This window comes from Heterodontus francisci, chromosome 18 (genome assembly GCF_036365525.1).
Source record: "Heterodontus francisci isolate sHetFra1 chromosome 18, sHetFra1.hap1, whole genome shotgun sequence".
In the NCBI taxonomy this organism is placed as follows: domain Eukaryota; kingdom Metazoa; phylum Chordata; class Chondrichthyes; order Heterodontiformes; family Heterodontidae; genus Heterodontus; species Heterodontus francisci.
The window spans coordinates 11720561-11738138 of NC_090388.1; the positions used below are offsets into that span (position 1 = coordinate 11720561).

At 43.5% G+C, this 17578-nt stretch overlaps 2 protein-coding genes across 4 annotated transcripts in view; one reads left to right on the forward strand and one right to left on the reverse strand.

The window, feature by feature from the left end:
- Positions 1–17578, reverse strand: part of cep290 (centrosomal protein 290) — a 249852-nt gene that overhangs the window by 188561 nt on the left and 43713 nt on the right. The window lies entirely within an intron of this gene.
- tmtc3 (transmembrane O-mannosyltransferase targeting cadherins 3) overlaps positions 1–17578 on the forward strand; it is a 73947-nt gene that overhangs the window by 40957 nt on the left and 15412 nt on the right. For both annotated transcript variants that reach the window (XM_068050265.1, XM_068050266.1), the window contains exons 8-9: positions 1056–1204; positions 11887–12007. In XM_068050265.1, coding sequence (XP_067906366.1) covers positions 1056–1204; positions 11887–12007 — 270 coding nt within the window. The remainder of the gene's footprint in view (positions 1–1055; positions 1205–11886; positions 12008–17578) is intronic.

The following is a 17578-nucleotide window of genomic DNA, read 5'->3' on the forward strand; positions in this document are numbered from 1 at the left end:
AGAAGCATGACACCATCCAGGACAAAGCAACCGGCTTGATGGCACCCCATCGACCACCTTCAACATTCACTCCCTTCACCACCAAGGCACAGTGGCAGCAGTGTGTACCATCTACAAGATGCACTGCAGCAACTCCCCGCGGCACGTTCCAAACCTGTGACCTCTACCACCTAGAAGGACAAGGGCAGCAGATGCATGGGAACACCACAACCTGCAAGTTCCTCTCCAAGCCACTCACCATCCTGACTTGGAACTGTTTCACTGTTGCTGGTCAAAATCCTGGGACTCCCTTCCTAACAGCACTGTGGGTGTACCTACCCTCCAAGGATTGCAGTGGTTCAAGAAGGCAGTTCACTACCACCTTCTCAAGGGCAATTGGGGATGGGCAATAAATGCTGGCCTTGCCAACGATGCTCACATCCCATGAATACATTTTTTTAAAGTAGGCAATGGATGGATCTTTCTTGCTGAGTTTTTGTCTTTTTTTAATGGAATGTATTTTTGTTGAACATTTTGAATTGTTTCTTTAAATGTCTCCCACTGTTTTTTGTCCAGTTATGCTCCAGTTATAATGCCACCAACAACCTTCTGGTCCCTTAGCCAATTCATCATTTTATATGTATAAATCTACATAGTAAACAGTGAGCAGGCTGTTTGGTGATGAAGGGGCATTATAACTGATCGATCTAGTCTTGACCTCGCAAACACCCACTCATTTGCATTTTCCAGCAGTGATCACTTGTGTGTGATCAGGAATTTTGCATTCCCTATCCTCGGGGCACTGAGGACAATTCAGCAGTGTTTGGTAGTGTCTTCGACATCGCTGCTCAAAAAAAAGAGATATGGGGATAGTGTGGGAAAAAGACATTGAAGTGGATGATCAGCCATGATTGTATTGAGCAGTTTTGATGGGCTGAATGGCCTATTCCTACTCCTATGTTCCGCCGTACCATTTTGTTTGCTAAAGGCCTGTATAAGTGATGCTTGTTGTTTGACGTTTAATTCTACAGGATAGGAATTATTTATGTGGCTCAAACATTGCTCTCTCTTTCCAGGCACTTTCTTTCCTGGTGTTGCCATTCATTCCGGCATCAAACTTGTTCTTCCCTGTTGGCTTTGTGGTAGCAGAGCGCGTGCTTTACGTACCGAGCATGGGGTTTTGTTTGCTGGTTGCCCATGGATGGAAGAAGATAGCAGGAACACGGTATTGTTATAATCATGTTTGATCCTTACAGCTTCAACTTGAATTTGCATTGCACAGAATGTTCTGCGTTGATTATTAGCCTCTATCATAGCAGTACAATGATCTGTGCTGTAAAATAGGATTGAGTGTACTGCTTAATTCAAACAAAGCACCAGGGTTAATTTCGAAAGGAATAGAATTGAAAGCAGTGAAGTTGTATTGGAACTTGGCTATATCCGCACTTAGCGTGCACAGTTCTGGTCTCCATATAATACAAAAGATATCGAGAAGGTGGAAAAAAGGTTTACAAAGATGATACCAAAACTGAGAGATTATACCTTTCAGGAAAAATTGAGCAGGCTGGGTTTCTTTTCTCTAGAAAAGAGAAGGCTAAGTGGTGGTATTTAATATTATGAAGCTGTTTGATAGGGTAGACGCAGAGATGATGTTTCCACCTGGGGGATGGTCACTAATAAATCCAGTAGGGAATTCAGGAGAAACTTCTTTACCCAGAGAGTGGTGAGAATGCTGTTGCGTTCCTTCTAATCGGAGATTTAACACCCATAGTCAGCAATAGAAAGCGGCCACCAATGTCCTCAATTTATTCAACATTCATGGCCTGGGTTTTCTGAACATAATGCAGACAGTCATCCATTAAATCAAACATTACCATTGGCTTTACAGTTGAAAACTCTAGGTCAGCAACTACTTAAATCTGGCAACTCCAGTGATCTGAGCATTCGGCAGAGCACAGTTGGCGTGTCTGAATATAATAGCATCCAAGAATACTACTATTTTCTAAGGAAGACAGACCATAAATCATGACAAGAAGACTAATTTAGAGATAGTCTGAAAGCTGCTAGTTTTGGAGTCCAGTTTTAGTTTTAGTTGGCCTTTTTGGCATGTAGAATGATACAGCATAGAAGGAGGCCATGTGGCCCATCGTGCCTCTGCCGTCTCTTTGAAAGAGCTATCTAACTAGACCCATAGCCCTGCAATTGTTCCCTTTCAAGTATTTATCCAATTCCCATTTGTACGAACCACAGTACATGCTGTAATAGAAACAGAAAATCTTGAAGAGAGACAGGTCAGGTAGCATCTGCAGAATGAGAAGCACAGTTGACATTTTACATCATGACCTCTTGTCTGAACTCACAACTTTGGTGATAGGTCACTGACCTTAAACGTTAACTGTTTCTCTCTCCACAGATGTTGCCTGACCTCCTGAGTTTTTTTTGTTTTTATTTCAGATTTCCAGCACTGGCAGCATTTTGCCTTTGTAACAGTACATGCTGTGCTGGTTAACACCGCATTGCAGCCAGGTAGCTTTATTTAGGCATTAGCTGAATGTCCTAATCTCATGAAATGTGTGCTGAAGCATTGCAAGGTGGGTTGTTAGAGCTGAACAATTTTGAAGACTATTGTCATGTGCATTGATTGGCTGTCAGAGGTGACTCAGTGGTAGCACTCTTGCCCCTGAGTCAGTAGGTTGTGAGTTCAAGATTACTCCAGAGACTTGAGCACATAATCTAGGCTGACACACTTCCAGGCAGTACCAAGGGAGTGCTGCACACGTCAGGGGTCCGTGTCTCAGATGAAATATTAAACCAAGGCTCTGTCCAAAAGATCCCTTGGCATTATTTCAAAGAAGAGTAAGGGAGTTCTCCCCATTGTTCTAGCCAATATTTATCCCTCAACTAACATCACTAAAAACCCCAGATTATCTGGTAGTTATCACGATGCTGTTTTTGGGATCTTGCTGTGTACAAATTGGCATTCGCATTTCCTACATTAGACCAGTGACTACACTAAGTAAACGTACTGCACTCAAATAGAAAAGCACTTTTGGACACCATGAGGTTGTGAAATGTGCTACATAAATGCAAGTTATGGGTTATCCTTCATCACATTTTATAAATTGGTACTGCATTAGCCTTGTCCAAGTTCCTTGGCTCAAGTCCCATATTCTGCGCTTTCAAATGTCCATCAGGATGTCACTAAGTTCAGTTTTCCACCTCCTATATTCTACTCAGAAATTTGATCCATAATGGAGCACCATAACTTTGGCGTTCTTCTTACATGCAAAGTCATTGTAATCCCAGCAGTTCAGTAAGATCTAATTCGGCCCAATCCTCAACCAATCCACAGAGGGATTCTTGGCTCCGAGTAGAAAGCAGTTAGTATCTTACAAAAGGGAATTGGATGAATACTTGAAGGGGAGGATATTGCAGGGCTATGGGGAAAGAACATAGGTGAGTGGAACTAATTGGATAGCTCTTTCAAAGAGCTGACAAAGGCATCATGGGCTGTAAAATTCTATGATGGGTTTGATGAGTCTTGAGACGACAAAAGCATCTTTCTGCTGATGCCACGCGTGCAGGAATCTAGTGCTTTCAAACCAATAAAAATGAGGAAGGATTTCCTTGTTAACTTGATTTGGAATTGTCTCAACTGCTAAGATTTTGGTAGAAGCATATCTCAATGTTTGCAGTTTTTGGTTAAAGATTGGGGATTGTCAGTATCAGGTGAACCAACATCTGCCAGGAAAATTCATTCTGAGTGGGTTGCTTTTTTTCCCCACAGAATCACAATTGTTACAACGCAGAAGGAATTCACCTAGTGCCATTCCCTTTCCTTCTCCCCATAACCCTGCACATTCTTCCTTTTCAGATAACTATCTAATTCCCTTTTGAATGCCTCAATTGATCCTGCCTCCACCACACACTCTGCACTGCATTTCAGATCCTAACCACTCGCTGCGTGAAAAAGTTTTTCGTCCGTTGCCATTGCTTCTTTTGCCAATTACCTTAAATCTGTGCCCTCTCGTTCTTGATCCTTTCGTGAGTGGGAACAGTTTTTTCCTGTCTACTCTGTCCAGATCCCTCATGATTTTGAATACCTCTATCAAATCTTCTCTCAACCTTCTCTTCTCCAAGGAAAAAAAGTGCCAACTTCTCCAATCTATCCAATTTTGTTCCTAGACAATGATATATATGCTATTCCCTAACTCACTTGACACGCTTCTACATAAATAGGCTGCACTCTACAAACAATTTAACTCGGGTTTTCTATTATTCTGAGAGCACAATTTGTCAATGCTACTATAAAAATTGTTGCTGCACAGAAAGATACATTCTATGACATTTCCTCCGGTGTTGCTTTTTACATGTGATTTACATTTGGTTTGTCCAGAGAACAACAACATGTATTCATATGGTACCTTTAATGTAGTAAAAAGTCCCAAGGCACTTCACAGGAGCGATTTATCAAAAAAGTTGACATTGAGCCCTGTGAGATATTAGATCAGATGACCAAAAGCTTGGTCAAAGAGCTAAGTTTTAAGGAGGGTAATAAAGAAGGAGAGAGCAGTAGAGAGGCAGAGATGTTTAGGGAGGGAAATTCTTGAGTTTTAGGCCCAGACAGCTGAAAGCATTCAGGTCGAAACTTTGCTTCTAATTTGAGCTGTATTTTGAGCGTGGTCCCTGGGGCCGTCACGCTCCTTGATTTGAGTTGACCTGTTCTGCTTGTTTCAGTACCTGCTCTCTGTCAGCTGTTTCAGTCAAACTTTTCTTCTGGAGAGCACAAATAGCTTTCTTTTAAGATACTCTCTATTTGGAAGACAATATATCAAGGCTTACGTCTTGGGGAAAGGGAATTCTCTGGTTTTGAAGGCAATCACGCCAGGACAGTTGGAGGGACTATCAAATAACAAGACAATTGAGTATCAAAGAAAACTCATCTACCTGTGACTCTCTAAACATGTGGAGCGACACTCAGTATTATGTCAGAGTAGTCACCTTTAATCGTTATAGATGATTCAGTGACATATGGAAAGATCATTCTTCATTGTGTAGCTGGATTCTTATGCATCGGATGAGATATTTGACTTGCTCAGAAGCCATGCATGCCAGATCTGTAATTGTTCATTCTTCTCACTGCGTCTACTACTCTGTACTTGGGACCACATCCTCATCATGAAAATCTCTTGGAGATTGTCCAAAATGATCTTCCTACTGAAAATGATAAGTGGGGCGGTGCTCACCTGAAGGACAAGCAATTGTTGCCATGGAAATACAAAAAAAATCTGGGTGCAGGCTTGCCAATTGGTGTGTCACTTTCAACACTGAAAAGATCAAATCAAATAGCTGCCCCAGCAAAAATCGACCTTAATGCTGTCATCACTCACTTAGCTTCCTATAAAATTAGGATGGGCTTTGTTGGTGACACAATCTGTCTTTGCAGTCATGATTGAGAGCTGTTCTACAAGTAAGCAAAGGTCACAAATTACAGAAGAAAGAACAGATGTTAGAGGAGTGGAACTTCTTGCAATCAGCTCAAACTCTTGCACTCAGCAACATCACATTTACAGAGAAAATTGCATTTTAGGCCCTACTTCATGCCATGTTCCATCCTCTGCAGTATTGCATAGGTGTGCATAGTCTTTTCCGGCCATCTTCAAGATCATTACTTCCTTATGGAAGGTGTGCAAGAGTTGGTGCATTTGCTTTGGAATGTTACATAGAATTTACAGCACGGAAAACAGGCCATTTGGGCCAACTTGTTTGTGCTCCACTTGAACCTCTTCCTACCCTACTTCATCTAATCCTATCTTTGTTAGCTCTGCACTTGGGCTGAAGTCAGTATGGCTATTCTAACTATACAGATGATTTAAAAAATTTAATCCTTCATTCATTTAACTGGATTATTTCAGTTTTATCAAAGCAGATAATGTAAAAAGACTTTTCCAGTTAAGCCAGGACTTTCAATCTAAAGTGGGCTTTCTATCTAATGGACTTGATGACAGGTCACCTGTCTGCCCCCTCGGGTGGACACATTGGATCCATGGCACTATTTCAAAGAAGAGCAGGGGAATTATCCCCGATGTCCTGGCAAATATTTATCCTCAATCGACATTGGTAAAAACAGATTATCTGACCATTATCGCATTGTTGTTCGTGGAAACACTTCAAAAGTACATCATTGGCTGTAAAGCACTTTGGGAGGTTGTGAAAGGGCACTATATAATGCAAGTCTTTCTTTGCTGTGTTGAAACAGCCAAAGTTTTTGCATAGCTGAGCAGTTTCAATGTAACTGGTAATATAATTTAAAATAAATGATGGCTCGTTTCCTACCAGGTCCCCCTCCCCCCATCTCTGCATGCAGTGTAAGCACAGGAGCTAGAATGTTTTATTCAGGAGTTTGAAGCTCATCCTAAGTTTCTGGTGAAAGCAGGTAAAGTAGCATCTCAAACTGTAATATCGATGAAACATCCTGTGACGAGCACCTGAAAAGCCAATCCTATTTTGTGTATCAAAAACAAGAAATGCTGGATTCACTCAGCAGGTCTGGCAGCATCTGTGGAAAGAGAAGCAGAGTTAACGTTTCGGGTCAGTGACCCTTCTTCGGAACTGACAAATATTAGAAAAGTCACAGATTATAAACAAGTGAGGTGGGGATTGGGCAAGAGATAACAAAGGAGAAGGTGCAGATTGGACCAGGCCACATAGCTGACCAAAAGGTCACGGAGCAAAGGCAAACAATATGTTTAATGGTGTGTTGAAAGACAAAGCATTAGTACAGATTAGGTGTGAATATACTGAATATTGAACATCAGCAAGTGCAAACCTGAAGAAAAACAACCTGAAAAAAACAGTGGGTAAGCAAACTGAACAAACTAAGATGAAATGAAATAAATGCAAAAAAAGATTGTAAAAAATGTAAAAAGGAATGCAAAAAAAAAAGGAAGAAAAAATAACTAAAAATGACTAAAAATGAAAGTAAAGTGGGGGGCTGTCATGCTCTATTTTGTGTATGGTTGTTTTGCAGACACTTTTATCTTAAACATGCAAAATAATGTTTTCAGCTCCTGAGATAGCTGACTAATTTGTGCCTTTCATAACAGTTATCGCAGTTTAGAAAAAATGTCATTCTGACTTGATAAATTAACAGTTAAATTTAGAAATAATTTCCAGCAAGATCAACTTCCAAACTAACTGTGAAAATATCCAATTGCACAGTAAATTCAACTCAGATGTTCTGAATTAGTTGCAGATTGGTCTGTTTTTCCTCTGCCTGATCGAAACATAAAACTCTACAACTAAGTTTGGAGACTCTTGTTTATCAAGATTTAATTACTTGTACAAAATCCAATTGGTTTGTGGACCAAACTGTAAAGCTCCTTTTAAAAGATGGAATTGGAAAAAATATTTAGCCACTGGCTTCTGCTTCATTCCACTCTTATCTATCACCCTTGTTGTCAGTTAAGCCTCTTTGCTTCAAAAGCATTCAAGAGACTTGCTGAGTTAAAGAAAATTGGACCCCCCCCCCCCCCCTCAGCAGAGTTTAGAGTCATTTACTGCATAGAAGGAGGTCATTCGGCTCATCGTGTCCATGCCAGCTCTCCACAGAGCAATCAAGTCAATCCCATGTCCCCGCTCAATCCCTATAACCCTGCAAGTTGATTTCCTTCAAGTGACCATACAATTTTCTTTTGAAATCAGTGATTGTCTCTTTCCACCACCCTCATAGGGAACAAGTTCCAGGTCATTACCACTCGCTGCATAAAAAAGTTCTTCCTCACATTCCCCCTTCATCTCTTCCCCAGAACCTTCAATTTGTGTCCCCTAGTCCTAGTACCATCAGTTAAAGGGAACAGTTCTTCCTTGTCTAATTTATCTAAGCCTGTTATAATCTTGTACACCTCTATCAAATCTCCTCTGCTCCAGTGCGAACAACCCCAGCTTTTCCAACCTAACCTTGTAACTAAAATCCTCCATCCCTGGAACCATTCTGGTAAATCTGCTCTGCACCCTCTTAAGGACACTCACATCTTTCCTAAAGTGTGGTGACCAGAACTGGACGCAATACTTTAGTTGGGCTTTATAAAGGTTCAGCATAATTTTCCTGCTTTTGTACTCTATGCCTCTATTTATGAAGCCCAAGAACCCATATATTTTACTAATCACTGTCTCAATATGTCCTGCCACCTTCAAAGATCAATGCACATGCAGCCCCAGGGCCCTCTGCTCCTGCACTCTCTTTAGAACTGTGCCATTAAGTCTATATTGCCTCACCCTATCCCTTCTGCCAAAATGCATAACCTCACACTTGTCTGTATTAAATTCCATCTGCCACTGATGAAAGGTCACAGACCAGAAACGTAAACTCTGCTTCTCTCTCCACAGATGCTGCCTGACCTACTGAATATTTCCAGCACTTTGTTTTTATTCCATCTGCCACTTTCCTGTCCATTCTGCTAGCCTGTCTATGTTCTGTTGCAGGCAGTTCATATTATCCTCACTGTTTACCCCTCCTCCATGTTTGGTATGATCAGCAAATTTTGAAATTCTACTCTTTACTTGAGGACTTGAATGTTTAGAGCTTCAAAACTTCATCAAACTTTGATTTTGTTCAAAATCAAAGAAACATTTTGTGATTCTTTTGTTCATTCAAAAATGGGGAACTGCTTGGAACATTGCTTCTTAAGAGTTTGGCCTCATATTTGAGCCATCTTGAGCGGGTAGTTTTCTCCAACTCTCATGTATATAACACCCCATTCTATCTAACTTGCTTTCTGTATATTCAGTTTCAAACTTTTTTTTAAAGTTTGGCTAGATAGGTTCAAAGCAGTTGTCTAAACTTCGAGAATGGGATAATTATAGCAGTTGTAACTCATGAAGCAGACTGGGAGAGGCAGCAGACACCAAGTTGAAGCCCAGAGCTGCATTCAAAACAGGGCAGAAGACTGGGTGGTGCGTCATACAGCGACCCGACCTGACTCAAATGAGGGCACAAACAGCAACTGATTTGCATTCTGTTTTACATGCCTGGTTTAATTGAGTGTACCACGCTCTGGAACAATAACGTGTGCAGAGCAAATGGTTTTAGCCTGGCGGGCGGATTTGGGCAACAAATTTTAAAACAAGCATCTGGTGGTGTACTGGCTTCAGAAGAGGTGCATGCAGCAAAATAAAATCTAATCATGTGACTGCTGCAGCCTGAAAGCAATCAGACGGTGGATGCACAAAAGGAAGGTTTTGTAATTGTGATTTAAGTGCAATGCTTTAGAAACCATTTGCTGAACAACAGGTTTTCATGTTCAGTTGAATAAATACAAGACCGTGTCTGTGTATATTGGTTAGATACCTATAAAGCAGTCATGTAAGCAATTGTGACTCATACTTAAGTTCACATTTTGAAAGAGCACAAGTTTTTTTTTAATTCTCTGTCCTAGTTTCTCTAACTTAAAGACCTAACAATCTTAGAATCCAGTGACTTTGGGTTTGCACTGCTCATTAACTTTGTGATAAATGAGCAACACTTGAGCCAATGGCCGGAATTTTATGCCACCCCAACGAGCCGGATGGTGGCAGGGGGTGGCCTAAAATATAGCAGGAGGCTCCAGGAGGCTTTCCTGACCCACTCTCGCCTCCGACCCCCTTTATGTAGGGGGGGGGGGGGGGGGGGTGGGGGAAGACAAAAAAAGGTCCAACTGTCCCAAGCCAATCAAGATTTTACTCGTGGCAAGCGGGCATCCTGGAGCCGGGAAAGGCGACCTGGGAAAAGCAAGCAGCCTCGGATCGTCTCGCGGGGGGAGGGGGTCCCTGCTCATTGGGCACAGGGTGCCCAATGGAGGGCCGCCCCCGCTACCCCAACCACTCCCAAGACCCAATCTTCCCCACTTCCCCCCGAACGACCACCCTTGCCTCACCGGGACCCGACCGATTACCCTTGGCAAGGCAACCAAAACTTACCTTTCCTCCCGGCTCCCCGACATCTTTTCTGGACGCTGGGCTGTAGTCCCAGCAGTGGCCACCACTCCCGGTGGTGCTGCTGGGACTAAGAGCTGCCGGCCCGCTGATTGGCTGGCAGCTCAAAGAGGCAGGACGTCCTCCCTCAAGCGGGTGGAAGACCCCTCAGAGCAATTAAAGCCTGGGGACCCGTAAAATATGGAGCGGATTCCCAGGTGAGGCGGAAGTGGGTTTGCCACCGACTTTTATGTTGGAGGCTGGCTCCCATCCACCCACCGTAAAGTTCCGGTCAATGTCTTAAATTCAGTATTGGAGCCCTATTGATTGCCCTTCCGTAGTTGCCCTGAAAAGGTGGTGATGAGCCTTCTCCTTGTCCTGCTAGTCTTTGTGGTGATGTTGCTACCTCGTGGATGTCAGGTAGAAAACTTCATTATGCACCAAGTTAGTTTATTTGCTTTGATTATAAGTTTTACCAATTTTTTAATATGTACTTTTGAACTTTTGGATTACATAAAATGACATGGCACTTACAACACAGACACAGGCCGTTTGGCCCAACTGGTCCATATTGATGTCTATGCTTCACACGAGCCTCCTCCCACCTTACTTCCTCTAACCCCATCAGCATATCCTTTTTTTTTTCTCCCTCGTATTATTCGAGCTTCCCCCTTAAATGCTATTCGCCTCAACTGTGTAGTCCAAATGTAATGAAAGACTCCTGTGACCTGTTTCTGTGTGCACTGATTTTAACATTTTGAAGCAATAATATTTCTTCCATGCAGTATCATGCTTAAAAGTAGCACATCTGCGCTGAAATTAATTGTATATTTAAAAACTCAGTTTGGCACAGTTGGTAGCACTGTTGCCTCTGATTCAGAAGGTTGTGGGTTCAAGTGCAACTTTAAGACAAACACAATATAGATTGCCAATTCAGTGCAGTGCTGAGGGAGTGCTGCAATTCTGGGAGAGCTGACATTAAACGTTTAAATAAAAACAGAAAATGGTGCCAATACTTAGCAGGTCTGGCAGTATCTGGGAAGAGCGAAACAGTTAACATTTTGGGTCAATGATGCTTCATCAGACTTTAAGCTCTTGTCTTTTTGTTCTCCTGGTTCAGGTTCCACAGCACTATTTGAGAAAAAGCAGCAGTGTCCTGGCCAATATACCTCCCTCACCCAAAACCATCAAAAATAGATTAACTGATCATTTGTGTCACTGCTGTTTGCGAATCCTTGCTGTGCACAATACTTTGTGAAGTGAGGTTCAAAGACATGATCAGATAATTTATGTCAAATTTAGGTAATTTTCATTCCTCAAAAACTGGTACTTCTGGGCAATGAGTCATTGGTTTGACGGTTCATCGCATTTTGGCAAGCACTGAGATTATCTTGAGGCATTGTTTTGCAATGACTTCAGAAGTTACTGACATTTGGATACTGGGAGGAGAGCTCTGCCAGCACCAAAAGTCCTGTGCAGTAAAAAGAAAGAACTTGCATTTATATAGCACCTTTCATGATTTCAGGAGTACTTTCCCGCCAATGAGGTACTTTTGAAATATCGTAATGTTGGAAATGTGGCAACCAGATTGTGCACAGAAAATTCCCACGAGCATCAATGAGACTATGATCAGATAGTCTTTTTTTAGTGTGGTTGGTTGATGAATATATATTGGCTAGGACACAGAAGAGAACTCTGCTGCTCTTCAGAATAGTGCCATGGAATCGTTTACAGTCACGTGAAAGGACAGACGGGGCCTTGGTTTAATTTCTTATCCGAAAGGAACCTTGCTGACTTTACGTTGCTATAAGCAACTTGAGGTCAGTATTAAGTTTTTTTTGCTTCAACAACTGATTTGACTGGAGTTCTATTCAGCTGTATACAATGCTAATTAAAAAGGCTGCATTATGTATTTTGCCAGTTCAATGACCTATTTTCTTAACGTCTTTTTTTTAGGAACCTAAAGAAGCTTTCGTGGATTGGTTTGGCGATTCTACTTGTTGCCCATACCAGTAAAACAATTTACAGAAATTGGGATTGGGAATCTGAGTACACCCTATTCATGTCTGGTCTGAAGGTATGATGAGATTTTGGTTGGAAAAGGGAGGGGATTTTTTGCTTGGGTCCAGAAGATTGAGTGCATTTTTCAGTTAGCTTGTGTATTTTTTCAAAGTTGTTGGGATGTTTTTTAATTGACTCTTAAAGGTCTCTCCTTTCAACGAGCATTGTTTTTAAAATTCCACTGGAGCTTGTTACGACCAGATGAGAAAGGTATCGAGGGGTCTTTTACTGTCTTCACGTCATCTTATTGTAACAGGGTTTGATTTTTAAACACAGTGTTTTGAACTCCCCTCTTCCAATTATAAGGCAAAGAAGTGAGCGCACCAGGTTTAAAGAAGAGGTGAAATTTATTAAACTTTAATCTTAAACTCTAATTCGGTTTAACACCTACAGATACACGCTTTGCCCCACGCTAGCATGCCATACACGATACACACATGCAAATAGAGACAGAAAAGAGAAGAGAAAATAAAGTGGAGAGGTTTGAGGCAATCTCAGAAGAGGGTTTTTTTTTTTTTACTGTGCTTTGAGCTCGCTGTAGGGTCCTTGATTGTAGGTAGTCTGGCTTTTCATTTTTTTTTCATTCATGGGATGTGGGCTTCACTGGCCAGGCCAGCATTTATTGCCCTTGAGAAGGTGGTGGTGAGCTGCCTTCTTGAACCGCTGCAGTCCATGTGTGGTAGGTACACCCACAGTGCTGTTAGGAAGGGAGTTCCAGGATTTTGACCCAGCGACAGTGAAGGAACGGCGATATAGTTCCAAGTCAGGATGATGTGTGACTTGGAGGTGAACTTGCAGGTGGTGGTGTTCCCATGCATTTGCTGCCCTTGTCCTTCTAGGTGGTAGAGGTCGCGGGTTTGGAAGGTGCTGTCTAAGGAGCCTTGGTGCATTGCTGCAGTGCATCTTGTAGATGGTACACACTGCTGCCACTGTGCTTCGATGGTGGAGGGAGTGAATGTTTGTAGATGGGGTGCCAATCAAGGGGGCTGCTTTGTCCTGGATGGTGTCGAGCTTCTTGAGTGTTGTTGGAGCTGCACTCATCCAGGCAAATGGAGAGTCTTCCATCGCACTCCTGACTTGTGCCTTGTAGATGGTGGACAGGCTTTGGTGAGTCAGGAGTATATGAGTTACTTGCCGCAGGATTCCTAGCCTCTAACCTGCTCTTGTAGCCACGGTATTTATATGGCTACTCCAGTTCAGTTTCTGGTCAATGGTAGCCCCTAGGATGTTGATTGTGGGGATTCAGCGATGGTAATGCCATTGGATGTCAAGGGGAGATGGTTGATTCTCTCTTGTTGGAGATGGTCATTGCCTGGCACTTGTGTGGCGCGAATGTTACTTGCCACTTATCAGCCCAAGCCTGGATATTGTCCAAGTCTTGCTGCATTTCTACATGGACTGCTTCAGTATCTGAGGAGTTGCGAATGGTGCTGAACATTGTGCAATCATCAGCGAACATCCCCACTTCTGACCTTATGATTGAAGGAAGGTCATTGATGAAGCAGCTGAGGATGGTTGGGCCTAGGACACTACCCTGAGGAACTCCTGCAGTGATGTCCTGGAGCTCAGATGATTGACCTCCAAAAACAACAACAATCTTCCTTTACGCCAGTTGCAACTCCAACTAGCGGAGAGTTTTCCCCGATTCCCATTGACTCCGGTTTTGCTCGGGCTCCTTAATGCCATACTTGGTCAAATGCTACTTTGATGTCAAGTCACTCTCACCTCATGTCTTGAGTCCAGCTCTTTTGTCCATTTTTGAACCAAGGCTCTAAAAAGGTCAAGAGCTGAGTAGCTCTGGCAGAACCCAAACTGAGCATTGCTGAGCAGGTATGACTCCAACCAGAGGAGGGTTTTCCCCCGATTCCCATTGACCTCAGTTTTGCTAGGGCTCCTTGATGCTATAGTCAGTCAAATGCTGCCTCGATGTCAAGGGCAGTCACTCTCGTTGAAAAAGTTACATGGAAAACCTATTTTAATCTTTATTTTGTATGTATGCAAATTCTGGCAGGACAAGTTGAGAAGGCTTTTTGTTGAGGCCCAGAATTCTTCTTAAACCTTGTTCATTGTAGGAGACCTTTCTCTCTTGGAGCTCATGTGTCTTCAGTGGTTTCTGAAGCTGGTGAGAGCGAGATGAGAGCAGACAGGAGAGAGATGTTCTCAGTCCAGGAGCTAAACAGCTTTCTGAGTTTTAACCCTGTGGCCAGTTCAAATTCAAAATATTCCAACAGTCAGCCAGTCATGTGACTAAACTGGTCTGACCATGTCTGTTTTTGTATTTGACCACCTTAGACATTAACCTGGAATGCATCAACGTCGGGTAATCAAAAGTCCATTGTGGATTAAATTGGAGCAGGAAATAGTCCCTTTGTCCTTTGAAGTACTGTCTGTTGATATGCTAATGTCTCTCTCGAGCCAAAGTCTCCAATTGTTTTTTAGAGCAAGTTCTTTTTTACAAAACAGTGTTCGTGTGGCGAAATTAATTTTCCTCATTCTTGGCAGGTGGGGGCTTGCCTGACAAGATAAACATGACAAATTGGAATTAGGTATAAACTAAGATGCAGCCAATTTCTATTGAAAAAGTTACATGGAAAACCTATTTTAATCTTTATTTTGTATGTATGCAAATTCTGGCAGGGCAAGTTGAGAAGGCTATAAAAAAAAAACATATGGGACCCTTGGCTTTGTTAATAAAGGCATAGAGTAGAAAAGAAAAGTTATGCCAAACCTTTATAAAGCACTGGTTCAACATAAGTTACAGGATAAAGGTAGCTGGGTGACCATCAGGGGAGGGAAAGGGAATAGGCGCACAGTGCAGGGATCCCCTGTGGCCGTTCCCCTCAATAATACGTATACCGTTTTGGATATGGTTGGGGGGGGGGGTGGGACCTACCAGAGGAAAGCCACAGCGGCCAGGTCTCTGGCACTGAGCCTGGCTCAGTGGCTCAGAAGGGAAGGGGGGAGAATAGGAGAGCGATAGTGAGAGGAGATTCAATGGTTAGCGGAACAGACAGGAGATTCTGTGGTCGCGAACGAGACTCCCGGATGGTATGTTGCCTCCCGGGTGCCAGGGTCAGGGATGTCTCGGATCGAGTCAACAGGATTCTTAAGGGGGAGGGGGAGCAGCCAGAGGTCGTGGTACATATCGGTACCAATGACATAGTTAGGAAAAGGGATGAGGACCTGAAAAGCGAATATAGGGAGTTAGGTTGGAAGCTGAAAGGCAGGACGAGCAGAGTAGTAATCTCAGGATTGTTACCGGTGCCACGTGCTAGTGAGGCTAGAAACAGGGAGCGAGTGCAGCTGAACACGTGGCTGCAGAACTGGTGTAGGAGGGAGGGATTCAGATATGTGGATCATTGGGATACCTTCTGGGGAAGGTGGGACCTGTACAAGAAGGACGGGTTGCATCTGAACTGGAGGGGCACCAATATCCTGGGCGGGAGGTTTGCCTGAGCTCTTCGGGAGGGTTTATACTAGTTTGGCAGGGGGATGGGAACCGGAGCCACGGATCAGTGGATGGGGTAGCGGTTGAACAGGCAGATACCGAGTGCAGAGAGTCTGTGAGGAAGGTTAGACAGTTGACAGGACAAAGTTGCAGCCAGTATGATGGGTTGAAGTGTGTCTATTTTAACGCAAGAAGTGTCAGGAATAAGGGTGATGAACTTAGAGCGTGGATCAGTACTTGGAGCTGCGATGTTGTGGCCATTACGGAGACGTGGATATCACAGGGGCAGGAATGGATGCTGGATATTCTGGGGTTTAGATGTTTCAAAAGGAATAGGGAGGGAGGTAAAAGAGGTGGGGGAGTGGTATTGTTAATCAGGGATAGTATCACAGCTGCAGAAAGGGAGGTCGTCGAGGAGGGTTTGTCCACTGAGTCATTTTGGGTGCAAGTCAGAAACAGGAAAGGAGCAATCACTTTGTTGGGAGTTTTCTATAGACCTCCCAATAGCAACAGAGACATGGAGGAACAGATTGGGAGGCAGATTTTGGAAAGGTGCAGAAGTAACAGGGTTGTTGTCATGGGTGACTTCAACTTCCCTAATATTGATTGGAACCTCCTTAGTGCAAATAGTTTGGATGGAGTAGTTTTTGTCAGGTGTGTCCAGGAAGGTTTCCTGACTCAATATGTAGATAGGCCGACTAGAGGGGAGGCTATGTTGGACTTGGTGCTTGGCAACGAACCAGGCCAGGTGGCAGATCTCTCGGTGGGAGAGCATTTCGGTGATAGTGATCACAACTCCCTGACCTTTACTATAGTCATGGAGAGGGACAGGAGCAGACGGGATGGGAAAATATTTAATTGTGGGAGGGGGAATTACAATGCTATTAGGCAGGAACTGGGGAGCATAAGTTGTGAACAGATGTTCTCAGGGAAATGCACGACAGAAATGTGGAGGTTGTTTAGGGAGCACTTGCTGCGACTGCTGGATAGGTTTGTCCCGATGAGGCAGGGAAGGGATGGTAGGGTGAAGGAACCTTGGATGACAAGAGATGTGGATCAGCTAGTCAAGAGGAAGAAGGAAGCTTACTTAAGGTTGAGGAAGCAAGGATCAGACAGGGCTCCAGAGGGTTACAAGGTAGCCAGGAAGGAACTGAAGAATGGACTTAGGAGAGCTAGAAGGGGGCATGAAAAAGTCTTGGCGGGTAGGATTAAGGAAAATCCCAAGGCGTTCTACACTTATGTGAGGAACTAGAGGATGGCCAGAGTGAGGGTAGGGCCGATCAGGGATAGTGGAGGGAACTTGTGCCTGGAGTCGGAGGATGTAGGGGAGGTCCTAAATGAATACTTTGCTTCAGTATTCACTAGTGAGAGGGACCTGGTCGTTTGTGAGGACAGCGTGGAACAGGCTGATATGCTCGAACAGGTAGAGGTTAAGAGGGAGGATGTGTGGAGTTTGCAAGTTCTCCCTGTGTCCGCGTGGGTTTCCTCCGGGTGCTCCGGTTTCCTCCCACATGCCAAAGACTTGCAGGTTGATAGGTAAATTGGCCATTATAAATTGCCCCTAGTATAGGTAGGTGGTAGGGGAATATAGGGACAGGTGGGGATGTGGTAGGAATATGGAATTAGTGTAGGATTAGTATAAATGGGTGGTTGATGGTCGGCACAGACTCGGTGGGCCGAAGGGCCTGTTTCAGTGCTGTATCTCTAAATAAAAAATAAATGTGCTGGAAATTTTGAATGATATGAGGACAGATAAGTCCCCGGGGCCAGACGGGACATACCCAAGGATATTACGGGAAGCGAGGGAAGAGATTGCTGCGCCTTTGGCGATGATCTTTGCGTCTTCACTGTCCACTGGAGTAGTACCGGATGATTGGAGGATGGCAAATGTTGTTCCCTTGTTCAAGAAAGGGAATAGGGATAACCCTGGGAATTATAGACCAGTCAGTCTTACGTCGGTAGTGGGCAAATTATTGGAGAGGATTCTGAGAGACAGGATTTATGATTATTTGGAAAAGCATGGTTTGATTAGAGACAGTCAGCATGGCTTTGTGAGGGGCAGGTCATGCCTCACAAGCCTTATTGAATTCTTTGAAGATGTGACAAAACACATTGATGAAGGAAGAGCAGTGGATGTGG